This window comes from Antedon bifida, chromosome 11 (genome assembly GCF_963402885.1).
Source record: "Antedon bifida chromosome 11, ecAntBifi1.1, whole genome shotgun sequence".
NCBI lineage: Eukaryota > Metazoa > Echinodermata > Crinoidea > Comatulida > Antedonidae > Antedon > Antedon bifida.
In genome coordinates, this window is record NC_136236.1 from 14,625,412 (window position 1) to 14,640,499 (window position 15,088).

Genomic DNA, 15,088 nt, shown 5'->3' on the forward strand with positions numbered 1-15,088 from the left:
TTAATTAAATACTATCTGTGCTTCTAAATTGTTTTCTTTCACAAAAGGTATTAACGTTTCCTGATTGTCTGGTTAACTTCTACCGACTGTAGTTATAAAAACAACAAATGTTTCATAATGAAGTCTATCATTATAATTATTTTGGTATATTCCAGAGTTATAAAATCCCAAGTATCTTGTGTTTTGAGCTTTCTCCCAAATCACTGCAGCTTTTCCACTCTTGTTTTAGCCACAGGCTTTTTTTATTTTTTAAAAACATAAATATTGATTTTTTTTAATTAGTTTTTAATTGCATAAAAAATTCTGGTTTTGGCTAGCGTTTTTCAGTTTGCATCTTGTCAAAGTGAGAATAATCCACCATACGTAACACCAACAATTAAAGGATTAAAAAATGTACATTATTTGTTTTTGAACTAGTTTTTTTAAGTTTGTATAAGTAAGACAATTACTGTCATTTAATCAACGACAGTAGTGACAAATTCAAGAAACACATTTTGAGGTCAGCGTCCTAGAATCTTGTTTTTGTTTTCTTGTTGTTGTAGTGATAATTTCCTTTAATTAAAAAATACATTACATGTTTTTTATCAACACTTGGTTAGTCTATCTATTATTAAACTGCTGTCAGACATCCATGATGGTATTCAGAGTTCTTCTATATTATCTAGCCATGTTTTTGTCTAGTATCAATCCTGACTGTTGCATAAATAGGTGTCAAACTATAAACTACGATTGGAAACATCTTTAGTATTAAAAATTCACACAGCCCCTGTTGTGGATATGTAATGCTCTGTCTACACTATCAAACACATATTAAGAAAGTGCTGCTAAAGCATCTACATTTAATTTGTATTTAGACTACTGTACTTGTAGGTTTTCAGATGCTTTATTAACCAAATTTTCTTTATTAAAATTGGTAGAATTGTATGCATTACATTTAATGTTTCATATCACAATATTATTTGTAATTTGCATACAATTGTTCATGGTTATTAATAGTATTGTTATGTAATAATGATGTTTTAGTTACCTCCAACTTTAAAGTTTACAAACATAGTACATCCCCTGCAGCGAATGTAGCAGAAAGTGCATGTCACATCTTTATCAAAACGAAACATTGTTTTGTTTTTCATTGATAAATCAGTTTACATGAATCTTACCTCCAAGGTAGAGATTTTTATTGTTATTGCTTGAACGTTTTTAAAAACTTAGAATGCAAGTTCTCTCTACATATTTGCAAATGTCCGACTGAAACAAATAGAATAGTTTGGAACAGTGGATTAATCCGGGATTCCTTTGAAAGTTTCATCTTTCCACATTTGTGTTTACTGTGAAAATATTACGGTAGTTACTGATTTTTTTTTTGAGAAGGCTAGCCTAGTTTTTTTCAATTTAGGTATCAAGCTTCTTTCCCCTCTTCTTCTCCTGTTTCATTTATTGCTGAGTCATAAGAGATAACTATGAATCACAAGGTCAGAACCAGTATTATTCCTTAGTGATCACAATTCCATCCTACTTTCATCTTTCTATCTTTTGTCTGTGGTTTCTATTTTAATGAGATCTTTCATTATACTTTATATTTAGATGTCTAAATATATCAACTCCTTAGAGTTTTTCATTAGGAATTAAGAACGTTGGATAAATACGTTATCATAATGTTAAACTACCCCCTCAATTGCTCTGTGATTGTAGCTCTACAACACGTTGACAAGTAAAATACCATAACAATATTGTATTCTTCTTGTTTCTTTCTCTATCATGCAGTTTGCTTCTTCTCCGTGAATCTTTAACCAATTTTAACCAAATTTGGTCACAAGCATCTATGGATGAATGGTTACAAATCTTTATCTGAAATATTGTGCCTTTTTGTGCTCAGTGTTTCTGTACATTCAGATAAAAGTTTGTTTGAAATAGTCCTTTTTAACTTTTTACCTAATTTATTATCAGGTTTTTACAATTGACTCTATTTAGCACCCATGAAGTTTTTCTGTAATTAAATTTTCACAAACATTGATTTGGACATTGGCAGACAATCTGCAAAATCATTGTTTTATTAATAAGAAAACTGAGTCGTGTTGTTACCGACAGGTGTATTATTACCTTGCATTTACGATAATTCCTATTGTTTATAAATTATTGTTAACTTGGCTTTGATACAAATTTATATTGTTAAGAAGTCTGAAACCTTTCTACTTTCTGAAGTTAATTCTGGCAAACATTTAGATTCATTTTATCTTATTAAAACAGGTGGACACATAATTTGCTTTTGACTACTGCAGCAGTGGGATATTCAGAGGGGACTACTAGGTACCCCTTTACACAATGTCCAAAACATGCGTGTTGGTGAACAGTTAATCTTGATTCATATTATGTATATTCACCTTAGCTGCAACCCGGTGAGGGACAATGTTATCAGTACAGCCTCCTCTCCTTTACACCCATTTTATATTAGATATCCGCTGCTGTACTTGATATCGTGCGAAGGGTGTAAATACAGTAGAAATCCTTGCCTTAGGACCAGGTTTAGCAGGTACCTGAGGTAATCTTCACCTCTTTATAAGTATACACTAGAAGAAAAGGTGCTAAAATACTCTTTGAGGGCTTACACACCTGAAGGCATCTATGAAATTGCTCTTTTATGAAAGTCTAATTGAGTAGTGTAAAAGTCGCTAGCTAGCTTTCAACAGTCAATCAAGAATTATGCCTGTGAGCAATAATTTTTGTTAGAACTTGGTATGTTTGGGAAAGAATGCTTTGAAATAGGTGTCAACATAGAAGATTAGTTGATTCTTGGTGTTAGTTTTGTTTGTAGTAAAGATTTATTCAGAACATGCGACAAATTGTTCGTGTGTAAAGGTCTCTGGAAGTGGATTTCGTAATATAAGTTTAATGAAAGTGTTTAAAAATATTAATAGTAGTTAATACTTTGCATTCTAAAGCCAAGTACTGTAGAACGAAAAGTTATGTTTGCTTTGACAACCACATTCATTAAAAATAATATATTCCCATGCAAAAAGTCTCCCCACAAGACATAAATATATGTTTTTATAAATTAAATAAAACTGGACGACTTCGACCCTACAATTAACATCTTACTGAAGAAAATGTTATCTGATGTGAAGACATAAAAAATGTAATCTTAAACGAAACCCACAGGAATTTGTCGCCATCTTTTGTCTACAGAGACCTGTTAAAGTTGTTCAGAAAGCAGCCAGATTTTATCGCTGTAGAGAAAAGATAAGAATAGGCGGCACATTTTTTGTAGTGTACTTAGTTACTTTTTGCAATTTGAGTATGTGTTTAAACTTTCAACTTTCTTCTTGAAACAATCCCCAGACAAAGACAGATTTAAATTGCATATTAAAAGGGATTTAGGATAAATATATTCGGCTTGAGATCAGAAGTATGAACTTTCTTTGCGGTATCGCCAAGCAGATATTATCTGACTTTGATTGAAATATTCTTTTAATCCGGATCTGAATTTATGTATGCTTCATTAACTTTATAACTTTGTTCTCCATTTCCAAAAACACTTTCTCTGTATTTTGTAATAATTTCAGTTTTCAGGGACAGGTTTAAGAAACAAACTCCTTGAAATTATATTTGAATTGTGTATTTTTGTCAAACCTCCACCTCCTGCCATCCCCTGTCCTCATTTATTGGGTTTCTGGATCTTCTCCTGTAGTTCTTGTTCTTTATAAATTAAGTTTTGGTAAAAGATTTTAAGATGACGCATTGCTGAATTGCACACAGGTGTGAACACTCTCAATCATCAACATTTCATAATGTCTGCATTTCTATTGTCTAGACCAAGCAAACTTTTTTTCTCGTCTACATACAAGTCTGACTTGTTTTCAGTATTTCTGAGTGACTAACTTGATATCATCTCTCTCTCATCGTTCTTCTATCCGAGTACTCTTGACCATTCTGTGAAACTCTCCATATATGCCGATCTTGTGCTTTATTGTAGCAACTGCTTATTTAGAGTTTTGCTGCATCACATGTTCCCTCTATCCATGTTCCTCTCTTTCTTCTCCCCTCAACTTTTTCAAACATAATCATTTTCTCCAGACTGTTTCTATCCCATCTGGCAATATGTCCAAAGTATTGCAGTTTTTATTTGACAACCGATGTGAGTAATATGTCTTCTATATCATGCCTAATACTTTTGCAATATTATACTTGATATTAAAGTATTGTTTTTTTAAAACCTTTTCCAGATTTTATATACGAGGCAGTACTGTATTATAACATTGTCAATCAAATTAAAACAATTATAACTTAATAGCCATCAAAGTAACTTGATTTACAACCAACTTCGTACTGTATGGTCCATTGCTATCTTACGTGTTGTTTTTACAACTTTTTATCATATACAATAGAAGAAATATTTGGTATTTAAAAGTCGATAATCTTATTTAACACCTCGCTGCCCACCATTATAAATCCTTCAGTTATTTTAAAGATAATGATAATGGCTAATTATTTCTCACTAAACATAATGTCTAACAATGTTTTCTGGTCAAGGTTTAACTGTTGTTGATTGAACAGAATGAAAATCCCTTTTTAAATGAAGGTCGTTGTTTATAATTTTAATTGATGGGCTGAAAGCTCTATCAAATTTGTATTCACTAATTTGAATACAGTTCTATCTCATTTAGTACAATAGAAGAATTATCTTGGAATTTATTCAAAGAATTGAAGATAGTTAATATAGCATTACTTGCGAAATTGAATTGCTAGTGTTCTGCGGACACCAAATGATTCTTTTTAGTATCTTTCTTTCTTCAGGATTTGGCAGTCCACTGCAGGACATCCCTCTTCCAAAGTCCACTGCAGGAAATATCCAAAGCTCTCCCATCTGCTTCTCTTTTTTTCTATTCTCAACCAGTTGTTTTATATTTCCTCAGATCGTCTCTCCATCACATTCTGGATGTGCCTCTTTTCTTTTTTCCTATCCTTTGTTGCAAAACCGTACCGTCACATTGCTGGAATAATGCACTGGTCGAACACTTTCTTTCAGAGGCACATTGATATTGAATAGGTGCAGAGGATGTCTTTGAAGTGGCCAAATTCTTGCCATCCTCTTATAATTCTGTCTTCAATTGATAAAAAGAACACATCATTTCTGCTTCATTTTTGGGTATTTTGTATGTTTATATTGTGCTGACTTCTTTTTAACTATTTGTAATAGATTTTTGATGGAATAAATAAAGTGAATAATAATAATAATTTTTGTTTCCATTAACTGGTATATTGGTGTGTGGTCATGGCTCAAATTTAATACACATTTTAGATTCATGCAAAGGTTTATAAACAATTCTTATCATTTGGAAGCATTTCTAAAACTTTGTACTGTAACACACTTAGGTCACTCATTCTTAAATATGATAGGTACAAAAGTAACAATGACTGTGTGTTGAATAAAAATTCTGTTATGCTCCCTACCTCCCACATCAACTTACTCTATCTATTTTTAAATAGTACTGATTGTCTTATCTATCGATCAATGATATAAATTTAGTTTGATTTATATAACAGAGGGACTTCTCTGTTTCACTCTGCTTGGAATGTTTTGATACAACCTGGACTCTTATTCAAATTTGTCATATAATAATGGGGACAAACGTTTTAGAATATGTTAATTAATGGATCGATTCAAAATCTTAAAAAGCATTTCCAGGTACTCCGTTTGGGGACTCGAGTTTCCGAGTCATCTCCAACTGACTTTCCCAACTGATCCAAATTAAATAATTGTATTAATATAATAAATTTATTAAGTTCAGCAAGCGATTGTACTGTATCTATTTATAAATTGACCCTGCCGCGCTGGGTCTAATTTAGTGTCACATAGTTTTTGAATGAGGGCGAATAAAATACATGCGAGTATGATTCGACAAATAAAAAAAAGTTTATCCTTAATGTAATTATTGAAAACCTGTAAAACAAGATTACCTTATAAATGCAAATTCCCTAAAAGTTATCATCTTTTTATCTGATTGTTCAAATCCAGAAAAAAACTATATTTCTAATGCAATTATTAAATTCCTGTGAAAAAAGCTTAACTTTAATTTCAAAAGTTTGATAAATAATTTTCCTAATATATTTCATCAGATAATTGTAATGTATTAATTGAATAGTGTATATTCATAGATGTCATTTCTTGTGGGAAATAAATTGCTGATGGAAAAATCTCGTGCTTACGTTTCAAGTGGTACGAATCAAAGAAATGAAAAGGTTCCTTACATCTTTATCAAGCAAAAGACTTCATTCCCGATCTACAAACATACCACAATTTATATCACAGAATAACATACACATCTCTACAATAAAATACAATGAATGAATACCCAGTCTTGGAGGGCCCAGGAGGTAGAGGAGTGCTAAATCAAGGGCCTTTGCCCCATGTATTACGCCACCGCCTTAGTGCCTAAGTTATGGTTATTAGGATTTAGAATGTGTGTATACTATAAAATAAAGCTGGATTCCATACCATATTTCATTAGTAAAATACCTACAGTATTATATGCAAGTCTTTCAAGCAAATAAACATGAAATTGCACATTCATATTCACATTCATATAAACAAAACAAAAACAATAGATTTTTGCTGAGTTGTCCACTTTCTTGGATTTCATTCCAGTTTAATTGAACGCAATTGTTTAAAGAACTTTCTGTTTTGCATCCAGGTATAGTGACATATTGTTTAAATTATCTTCCCAGACAGAAGTTTTAATTTAATATTTTCGTTTGCATGATTTGTTCAATGTCAGGATCGCCCCATTGCGCTTTATTGTCATGTTGATTGAAAATGGTAACAATCGTATAACGTGCGACCTTCTAGTGTCTATCTGGGGAATATGATTAGGGACATTTATACATGCTTGTTCTGTCTAGAAAGAAAGTTTTGAGAATTCTCCAGGTATTGTCAAAGTGGGTGTCGGAGGCAGTCCAAAGCAACTACAATTTTTCAGCAATAGTATTTTTATTTTTATATTTATATAGACACTTTCTGGTTCCTAATTCTACAAATTCATAGTGTACAGTTTTTGATTAATGAATGATAATGACAAACTAATAATGATGCAAGCCTATATTTCATGATAAACATTTGGGGCTTACAAATCCATATTCTGAAAAGCATCAGAGACAAACTGCCACTTTTATAGTCCTCTCAAGATCTGTGCTAGTGCATCAGTGACTCATTTTGTCACTTGTTTAAAAATTAAGAATTGGCTAGTACCGAATTATAATTTTGCCAAAAATTAAACAAAAAAAAATTGTAGACAAATGATAAAGGGAATATATGATATTTTAGTCAATTAATTCATAATTATTGAATTTGAATATTGTACCTGTCTAGTCAACTGAAGAACATTAAGATCGGTTTAGTTAAAACATTTGGAACGGGGAGATCTAGTGAATCATGTCGTGACCACCGCTAAGAGGTTACACAGCAGACTATGACGTAAGTATATATTGGACATTGTCTACACCAGTACCTCAACTGGTTAGTCATCTTGGTCATTCCGTCCACCTCAAGGTATATAAAGGAATATAATAATTAATAACTTCCAGTTGCTGACGTCAGAAATTTAAATTGTTAGATGACATTTAGATATTGGTATTGAATTTTTAAGACTGCTTATTGTAAGTGTATACTGTAATGTAGTTTTAAGTACATACATAAAGGCTTGACAGTTGGTCTAAGTACCTACATTACTTTCAATGAAATAATATCAAGTTGGTATTATTCATTCAACACCCTTTCATATCTTCAAAGTTTTAGATTATAGAATTATGTGTTTTAAATAAAGAATAAAATTAGTACCATGAGTACAGGTTGATGTTTTACAGTTTTTAGACTTTCTACAACAAAAGTTTACGAGAAATATTGAAAGAAAAACTTGCAATCTTTAAAACCAATTAGAAAACAATTATATAAATACCTCTAAGTGTGAACAACTGAAATTCAATATTTTTTCGGTCTCAGGTGTGCTTTTATTTTTGTAATTGTTCGTAGTCATCGGATTTTTTCCAGACAGAACAGGAAAGATAATTTTTCTTGCGTAAAAACTTCCATTTATGGCGTTTTTTTAGATAGATATTTCGACAATTGTTGGTCCCTGGGAGTTTATTACTTTCAATTTCAAATAAAGTTTCATTATTTTGTGTTTTCGTATAGGTCTATTAACAAAAGCTGTTTTCATTTTCCACCAGTAACAGTTATGTTTAATGATAATAATAATTTGATGTATTTTATCGATGTCAGCAGAGTCTATATTTACTATGTGACAATAAAATATTTCCGTTTCTTTTGGTTTTTATTATTATTTGTATTTTTGTTGGTGCATGGCCCCAGAGACCAACAACCATGAGATGATCTGGACCTCCATGGATAAATAGATTTGAATTGAATATGTCCATAACCATGCATCATGGCTCTGGCGTGATAATATTCCAAATTCCGATACTTGGATTATAGCACACATAACACATGCACCACATGTAGTTTAAATTCCACTGGCGCTCAAACATATGTTCTTCAGCAGGTAGATTTTAAGTTCAGTTCAGCCCTGCTCTGGAATGCTTAAAACGTTGAAAGTATAACTAAAATCAACATAAAATCTATTTTAAAATGCCTCACAGGGATAGTCGTTCTTGAGTTTAAATATTTTAGTTTTACTCCTTTTTTTTATTATTATTATTATTTGCAATTACTGTTTTAATGATATGATAGTTCTGTATAAAGGTGAAACTTGTTTTCCATATTTTTAAGATATTATATCCCTTCTCATTTTGGATAGATAATTTTTGCTACTTTAGGAATGCTTAATAATACTATTTTTTTATTTCTTCTTTTGTTTTTTAAAGTTAAGACATTTAAGCTGCTTGGAAAACACATTGAGTGCCAGTTTTGCGCTTTCAATTGTCACTTATTTTTCTCATCACCCTCTCGAGGCAAAATCTTGGCACGCTTTTTTGCTAAATCATGTTCCACCCTCCCTTACGTTAATTGGTAGTGTGAAATAGATCGTGACTCGGAAAACAATTTCATGTAATTTAAAGTATCATATTATTAAATCTCGTAAATGTCCATCTTAGTTTACAACACAGGATGTGTGTGTAAGAACTGCTTTTTGTTTTAAACCTCAAAAGGAAAAAAAAACGTTTCCAGGTATAACATTTGCGACTTGTCTAACATTTGAAGATGTAAGATTTTTAGATATAATTATTATTAATTTAGTAAGTTTATTAAATCTTTACAATTCAACTTTCTAAAATATTGTTGAGGATGTAGGTGAACACAATTAGATGAGGAATATGAAATTAATTAATTTGGTTCCCCAAGCATAGATATAAACTATATATTCTTGTTTATGGTGATAATGTGGATGATTTTATGAAATAGCCAAAATGCAAATGTTATACTTTATAGACCAAGGCAAATAGATGCAGCAGACGCATTTAAGGGGGTTTGGAACTAAATGCTGTAATGCCTCCAAATGCCCACTTCATAATAGCATAATACTTGCATGTTTTTAAACTTAATTAAACTTTAACTTATTAGGGCCTGCATCTTTCGCAAATACCTATTATGTGCTAACAGCTATGTTTATATTATGTAGGGCTACCCCCTAAGTTTGTGCAAATGTACTTATGGTGTGGTATGCGACAGGAATACAAAAGAATGCTAAGTATGAAAATACCCCAGTCACACCTTGTTAGATAAACTGTCAATTCATCCTTAATGTGAACTTGTCAAAAGAAGTGAAGTATCTCCCTGTTAAAGTGGGTGTTCAGAATGCAAACATACATATTAAATTATCTCACTGCTTAACCAGTTTAATTAATATCGATTTAAAATATATTTTCGTAGGCCTACTTTAACTAAAATTTTTACCAATTTAAATTTCGTGTCCCATAATTAACAATCAACCGTTTCACAAATGATTTAAGCATGATGAAATATTTTGCACATGTGACAGCTCCTTTAATGATCATTTGTATAATGCATGTCGTACATGTGACAGCCGCTTTAATAATCATTTGTATTAGACATGTCGATAATGATTTCTGTCTAATTTTCCAGTGACAAGAACACAGGAGGAGTTTCGTGTTTCTCACTCATTATTATGTCAATCATTTGGGAATGTTGCATAGTTTAATGTCAGTCAATTTTTGTGAGGAATACTAGTTTTGACGTGCAGTAGATGGATGGTTTACGCAGGTCTATTGTGTTGAGTTTGTAATAATAGTTTTGCTGGTCATCAATATTTTGTCGTATTTCTGCAAATAATAATGCTCTGTTATATCTTGATGACTTTGAATTCTCGTAGGACTGCAGTCATGTATCACAAACAGAATACTATACTGCACTTTGTTTTAGGTTTATCCAGGCTTCAATGTCGTACTAAATTATTATTCACTAACATGCTTCTTGATGAAATATCAAGAGGGTTTTTAAATGTCCAGTTAGATATTCATCATCTCATCTTATCTCTCATTCCACACAAAAACATAAGTCATTTAATAGTACTTCTGTGAATTCAGATTAGACAATTTAAAAGTACACAAAATACAAAATATAATCTTTTCATATTTATTTCATCTCAGTCATATAACATTAAAGATTTCATTTGCTTAATAAAATAATTATCTTTTAAGTACATCAAATATTTATAAATACATCTTCATTCATAAGTCAAAAGCTGTTCTTTAAATAAATATATATATACCCAAACGTTGTAACAAAATGTTGTAGGAATTAATACAGTATTCAAAAAGCAAACCAATATTAAATTTGATTTTTAGGTACAGTAATATTAAACAATAAAAGAATTATCTTATGTTGTTCAACAAGTGAACAACTTTTCAAATACCATATTGAAATCCAAATCACAATCGCATTCAATAATGTTAAGGAAGGGAAAAAGAATCGGCGCACAATTTTAAATATATAAATTAATCTATAACATATTTTTAGGCATTGTCTTATCAGTAAACAGCAATAATATATATCTTATATATATACGTCCATTTTTATTTACATATATAATACACGGAATACTTAGTTTTACTTAGTTAAAGAGGCTATAGTCCTATGTGGATATGTAACAATATAGATAAATATGTATATCTTCATTTAGCAATTAGCATTGTCAATCTAAACCATCTAACTGTGTAATATTTTTATTAAAAAAATATACAATTTATATTTCTACAAACATATTTTTTCTCTTATCTATTCTAAGGCACTTTTGGTGATCTGTATTGGTAACGCTAAGTAAGTGGGTAAATTTGTGGCAAATGTTTAAAATTTCGAGAATTTGTTATTCATGATCTAAATTTAGCAACAGGTTTAGAGTCTAACCGCAAAAGCATATTCTTAGACGTCATTTCGCTGTCATGAGGGTAAACATAACAGTGTAGACATTCCCTAACAATTGCATTCATACCAGTCTACATTCCAGACAGTTAGTAGTTAACCCCTTCAGTTTGTAACCCACTGTTCGCAACAAGTTTGTAAGCATTCCGCAGAAAAAAAAACATCTAAAATTGTTACAATTCCACACAGTAGCCTCAATTGCAGGATAAATAACTCCCTTTTCATTTCAAAATATATTGCACATTATTTTTAAGTTAACCCTTTAAAAAACAAGAGCCTAACTCTTTCAAAGTAAGGGCTTAACCCTTTCAAAATAAAGGAAAGGCCACTGTAAAAATTGAGATTTTTTACAAAAAAAAACATTTTCTGTTTTTAGAATTAATCTTGGAGCAATTCTTACATTATACATTTGTTTTGGTCCAATATTGATTCTATTATACTTTCCTTTGACAATAAAAGAAAGAACCTTTTTCACACATATGTGCTAGGCTGGTTGTTACAGGTTTGTCTCTTCATCAACAGCTGCAAAAAATGGGTAGGAAATGGCAACTCTGGAAAGAGTGAGCTGGTACAAGCCATTTTGGTACCCTGAGAAATGCTCAAAAACTTCAGTTAAATTGTTCTATTTAAAACTTGCCTCGTCTTTGCTTCTTCTTCTGGTCTTTTCGTGCCTTTACACACTGTTTGTAATTTTTATTCTTCATCCAACCACAGCTACCATCAACTTGACGTACACATGCTGAAAAATTCTTTTCGCAATCGTTTTCTGGCCTGTTGAATGGTGGGTATCCGCAAATACGCTTCATTTTAGCTGGAACGCCAGGTGGAAAGAAAATATCGCCAGTTTCAATCTGTAAAAATAATTAAAATAAATAAAATTAAGTGATGATGAAGCAAGTTATTTGCAAAATGAAACTAGTTACAGTTCCTTGATGAAGAAAGTGATAATTACTACTTGTTTTATTTCATTGAAATTCCCTTTTCCTATTGTAATTTCCTTTCAGATTTGAATTCTTACATGCTTTTCTTTTCATGGCTGGTAAAGTTCAAATTGTTTCTATAAATAAACTAAATTGCTGAACTTGGCAAGTTAAAGGAAATTAAAAGAATCCTATACAGGTGATTGGAATCTTCTAAAGGTGACACAGTTATAGATAAAAGTAAAATAACTTTTGCATAGATTTGTACTTTACTTGTAGAATTTCAATACAATATTTAACAAATTGACAATGCTATTTTGACTTTGTGAATGTTTAGTAAATACTTACAGCACATTGTTTACAGTACTTCTTGTAGAATCTCTTTATTCCTTGCCGTTGACTTTTTGTGACATCTTCAAATTTCTCGATCCATGTATTACAAAGAGCGATCGTAAATTCCTTAGTGTCGTCATCTAGTACACCTGGAATAAAATAATAACTATTAAGTATTGCTTTCGTAAAATAAATAAAATTATTGAAATGTATATTTATGTATAGTGTATCATTACCAATTCATTTCTAACAGTTAAATAGTAAGTGAACTTACCTCCAATAAGATATCTTTCTCCTTCTTTTAAATATGTGATACCGCAGATGCCAGAGCTTGCCGATGTCTCGATCTCAATCTTTGTTTTTCTTGTTGCATACTGCTCGCCTTTGTAAACTTTCTCAACGTAGGCTACGTACTTGATTTTGTGAGCTTCAGGAATGTATTGGTCCATTCCTCCCCAGATGTTGTCAAAGCTTGGGTAGAGGGCATCGTCCGTTGGTTCAACGTAGTCGGGGTCCTTGAATTTTGTCTTCTCGATAATTTTAACTTTAATTACTGGAATAAAATACAATTCATTTTGTTACTATATGGAAATTATCTAATATTAAATTACCATGATGAAATTTCAATAGCATCATAACTTTACAATACAAGTAGTACAGTATTTGAAAAGTTCATAAACATACAATTTTAACAAATAGTTATGAAAATATTATCTTAATATTAATTTAAATAATGCTTGTTCTGGATACATAGTTAAAACGTTAGAGCTAGAATCAGTTTAAAATAAATTATTAAATTAATAGCAAGAATTAATTAACTAATTTGTACTCACCATAATCAGATTCACAGAAACTTGTTTGTGGATGTTTTGGCATTCCACACTGACAGGCAAATAGTACCTGCAATTCCAACATAAAAACAAACAATGCCGCTAGACAAGAAATGATCCCAGAATTTGCCATGGTGCTTCTAGTTACTAGTCAACAGAATTAAAAAAACTGCAAAAAGTTGTCAAAATATAACCAATATAAACAGTAGTAACAATTGGTAGTAACTCTCCTCAATCGGTGTAGTATCGATCAGGTTTGATGAAGTTTCATTGACTGCTGGCTACTTATATACACTCAGCTAGTTCCTTTCACTAAGCTCCGCCCACTTGTCACCTAAACACACTTCCGTCAGAGGAGTGACTGAAATTCAGAAGGGGGTGTTTCTGAATGATAGTCATCTACTTGTCTGCCTTAACTTGTGAACTTCCTGAAGGCTAAAATAAACCACCGTTTCGAAAACAGGATTCGAGAATTTCACTACTCTTTTTCGTCTATACTTTGTAGCAACCTGTCCCATGTTGGATTTTGTAACATTTTTGCGGTGCAATTGCGACTGGATATAGCCGAGTTAATTTGCTCTAGGCTGAATAGTATCAGACATTCAATCCCACCGTTAGAAAATGAAATTATTATTAGTTATTTCAATGAGGTTTTGTGGTAAATTTCACAGTGAAATTTAATCAACTTTTATAGTTTCATAATAGAGATTAATATTTGTAATTATGGTTGATTTAAATTCTTTTCTAAATATAGACATGCATAAACGAATAATTTATTTGTTTTCATCTTAATAGATTTGCGGAAAAATGGTATATACAATACATCGTAGCAATAGTATAGCTAAACACATCAGTTTAAAAGTGTTTGTAACAAATGCAAAATTACCTAAAAAATCCTACCATCATCAAAACTAGGCGATTTGCTTGTAGCCTTTTTTTTATCGAGCTCCTTAATTCTTAATTTCCACTGTGGCAGTGTTCCCTCCTCTTGTGTTTTTAATGTTTACTATTATGTGAAATTTGACCATGACTGTTTTCATGAAATAAATTATATAATAATACTATCATTATGTAAATACTGCATTCGTTACAACCACCATGGAAAGATAAATGATGGATGTAAACTTCAGATTTGTTATTACATAATTTGTAGTTGTCAATGCTGTGTACCTATCTACAGTACATTACATGCTGCTGTCAGATATACCTGCATGCGAATAATTGGAATTCCTTAGTTTACTTGTGTAAAGTTGGCCAACCTTTGATAAAAAGCCTGCAGCTAATATTGGTATTATGTTCACTTCAATACAATAGAAAGATGTCCTTTTTTCATCAGACTCAAATTTCACCCACAGTTCCTTCGCACGCGAACCTAAAAGGTCTTTTCTGGTTATTTTTTCCCATTATTAAACAATTTGAAAGCCCTAAAAAATTGTATTCTATTCACTTTATTGTTAAAATGAGTACTAACCAGTGAAATAAATTTTCCCAAGGATTGTTTTTCTTATATTTTGTTTTTTACTGCATACAAATCTGTCTCTAGTCTGTTTAATTAGATAGATTGATTTACTAGATAGTAGACTTTTCTTTTTACACAGTAAAGATATACAATTCAACAA

General features: G+C 31.3%; 2 protein-coding genes across 6 annotated transcripts in view; one reads left to right on the forward strand and one right to left on the reverse strand.

The window, feature by feature from the left end:
- Positions 1-15,088, forward strand: part of LOC144855979 (synapsin-like) — a 229,404-nt gene that overhangs the window by 127,137 nt on the left and 87,179 nt on the right. The window lies entirely within an intron of this gene.
- Positions 11,795-13,737, reverse strand: LOC144855766 (metalloproteinase inhibitor 3-like). Its single transcript, XM_078713689.1, has 4 exons — positions 13,473-13,737; positions 12,914-13,192; positions 12,655-12,788; positions 11,795-12,237 (listed from the first exon to the last, which is right to left on the reverse strand). Exons 1-4 carry the CDS (start codon positions 13,600-13,602, stop codon positions 12,013-12,015), a joined length of 768 nt encoding a protein of 255 aa, XP_078569815.1. The 5' UTR covers positions 13,603-13,737; the 3' UTR covers positions 11,795-12,012.

What these genes read in the sequence shown, in the direction of transcription:
- LOC144855766 (XM_078713689.1), bottom strand. Translation starts at nt 13,602, where the DNA reads ATGGCAAATTCTGGGATCATTTCTTGTCTAGCGGCATTGTTTGTTTTT. An exon ending in TTTCTGTGAATCTGATTATG is followed by an intron (nt 13,193 to 13,472) that starts GTGAGTACAAAT and finishes ATTTTATTCCAG; the next exon opens with TAATTAAAGTTAAAATTATC. An exon ending in AGAAAGATATCTTATTGGAG is followed by an intron (nt 12,789 to 12,913) that starts GTAAGTTCACTT and finishes ATTTTATTCCAG; the next exon opens with GTGTACTAGATGACGACACT.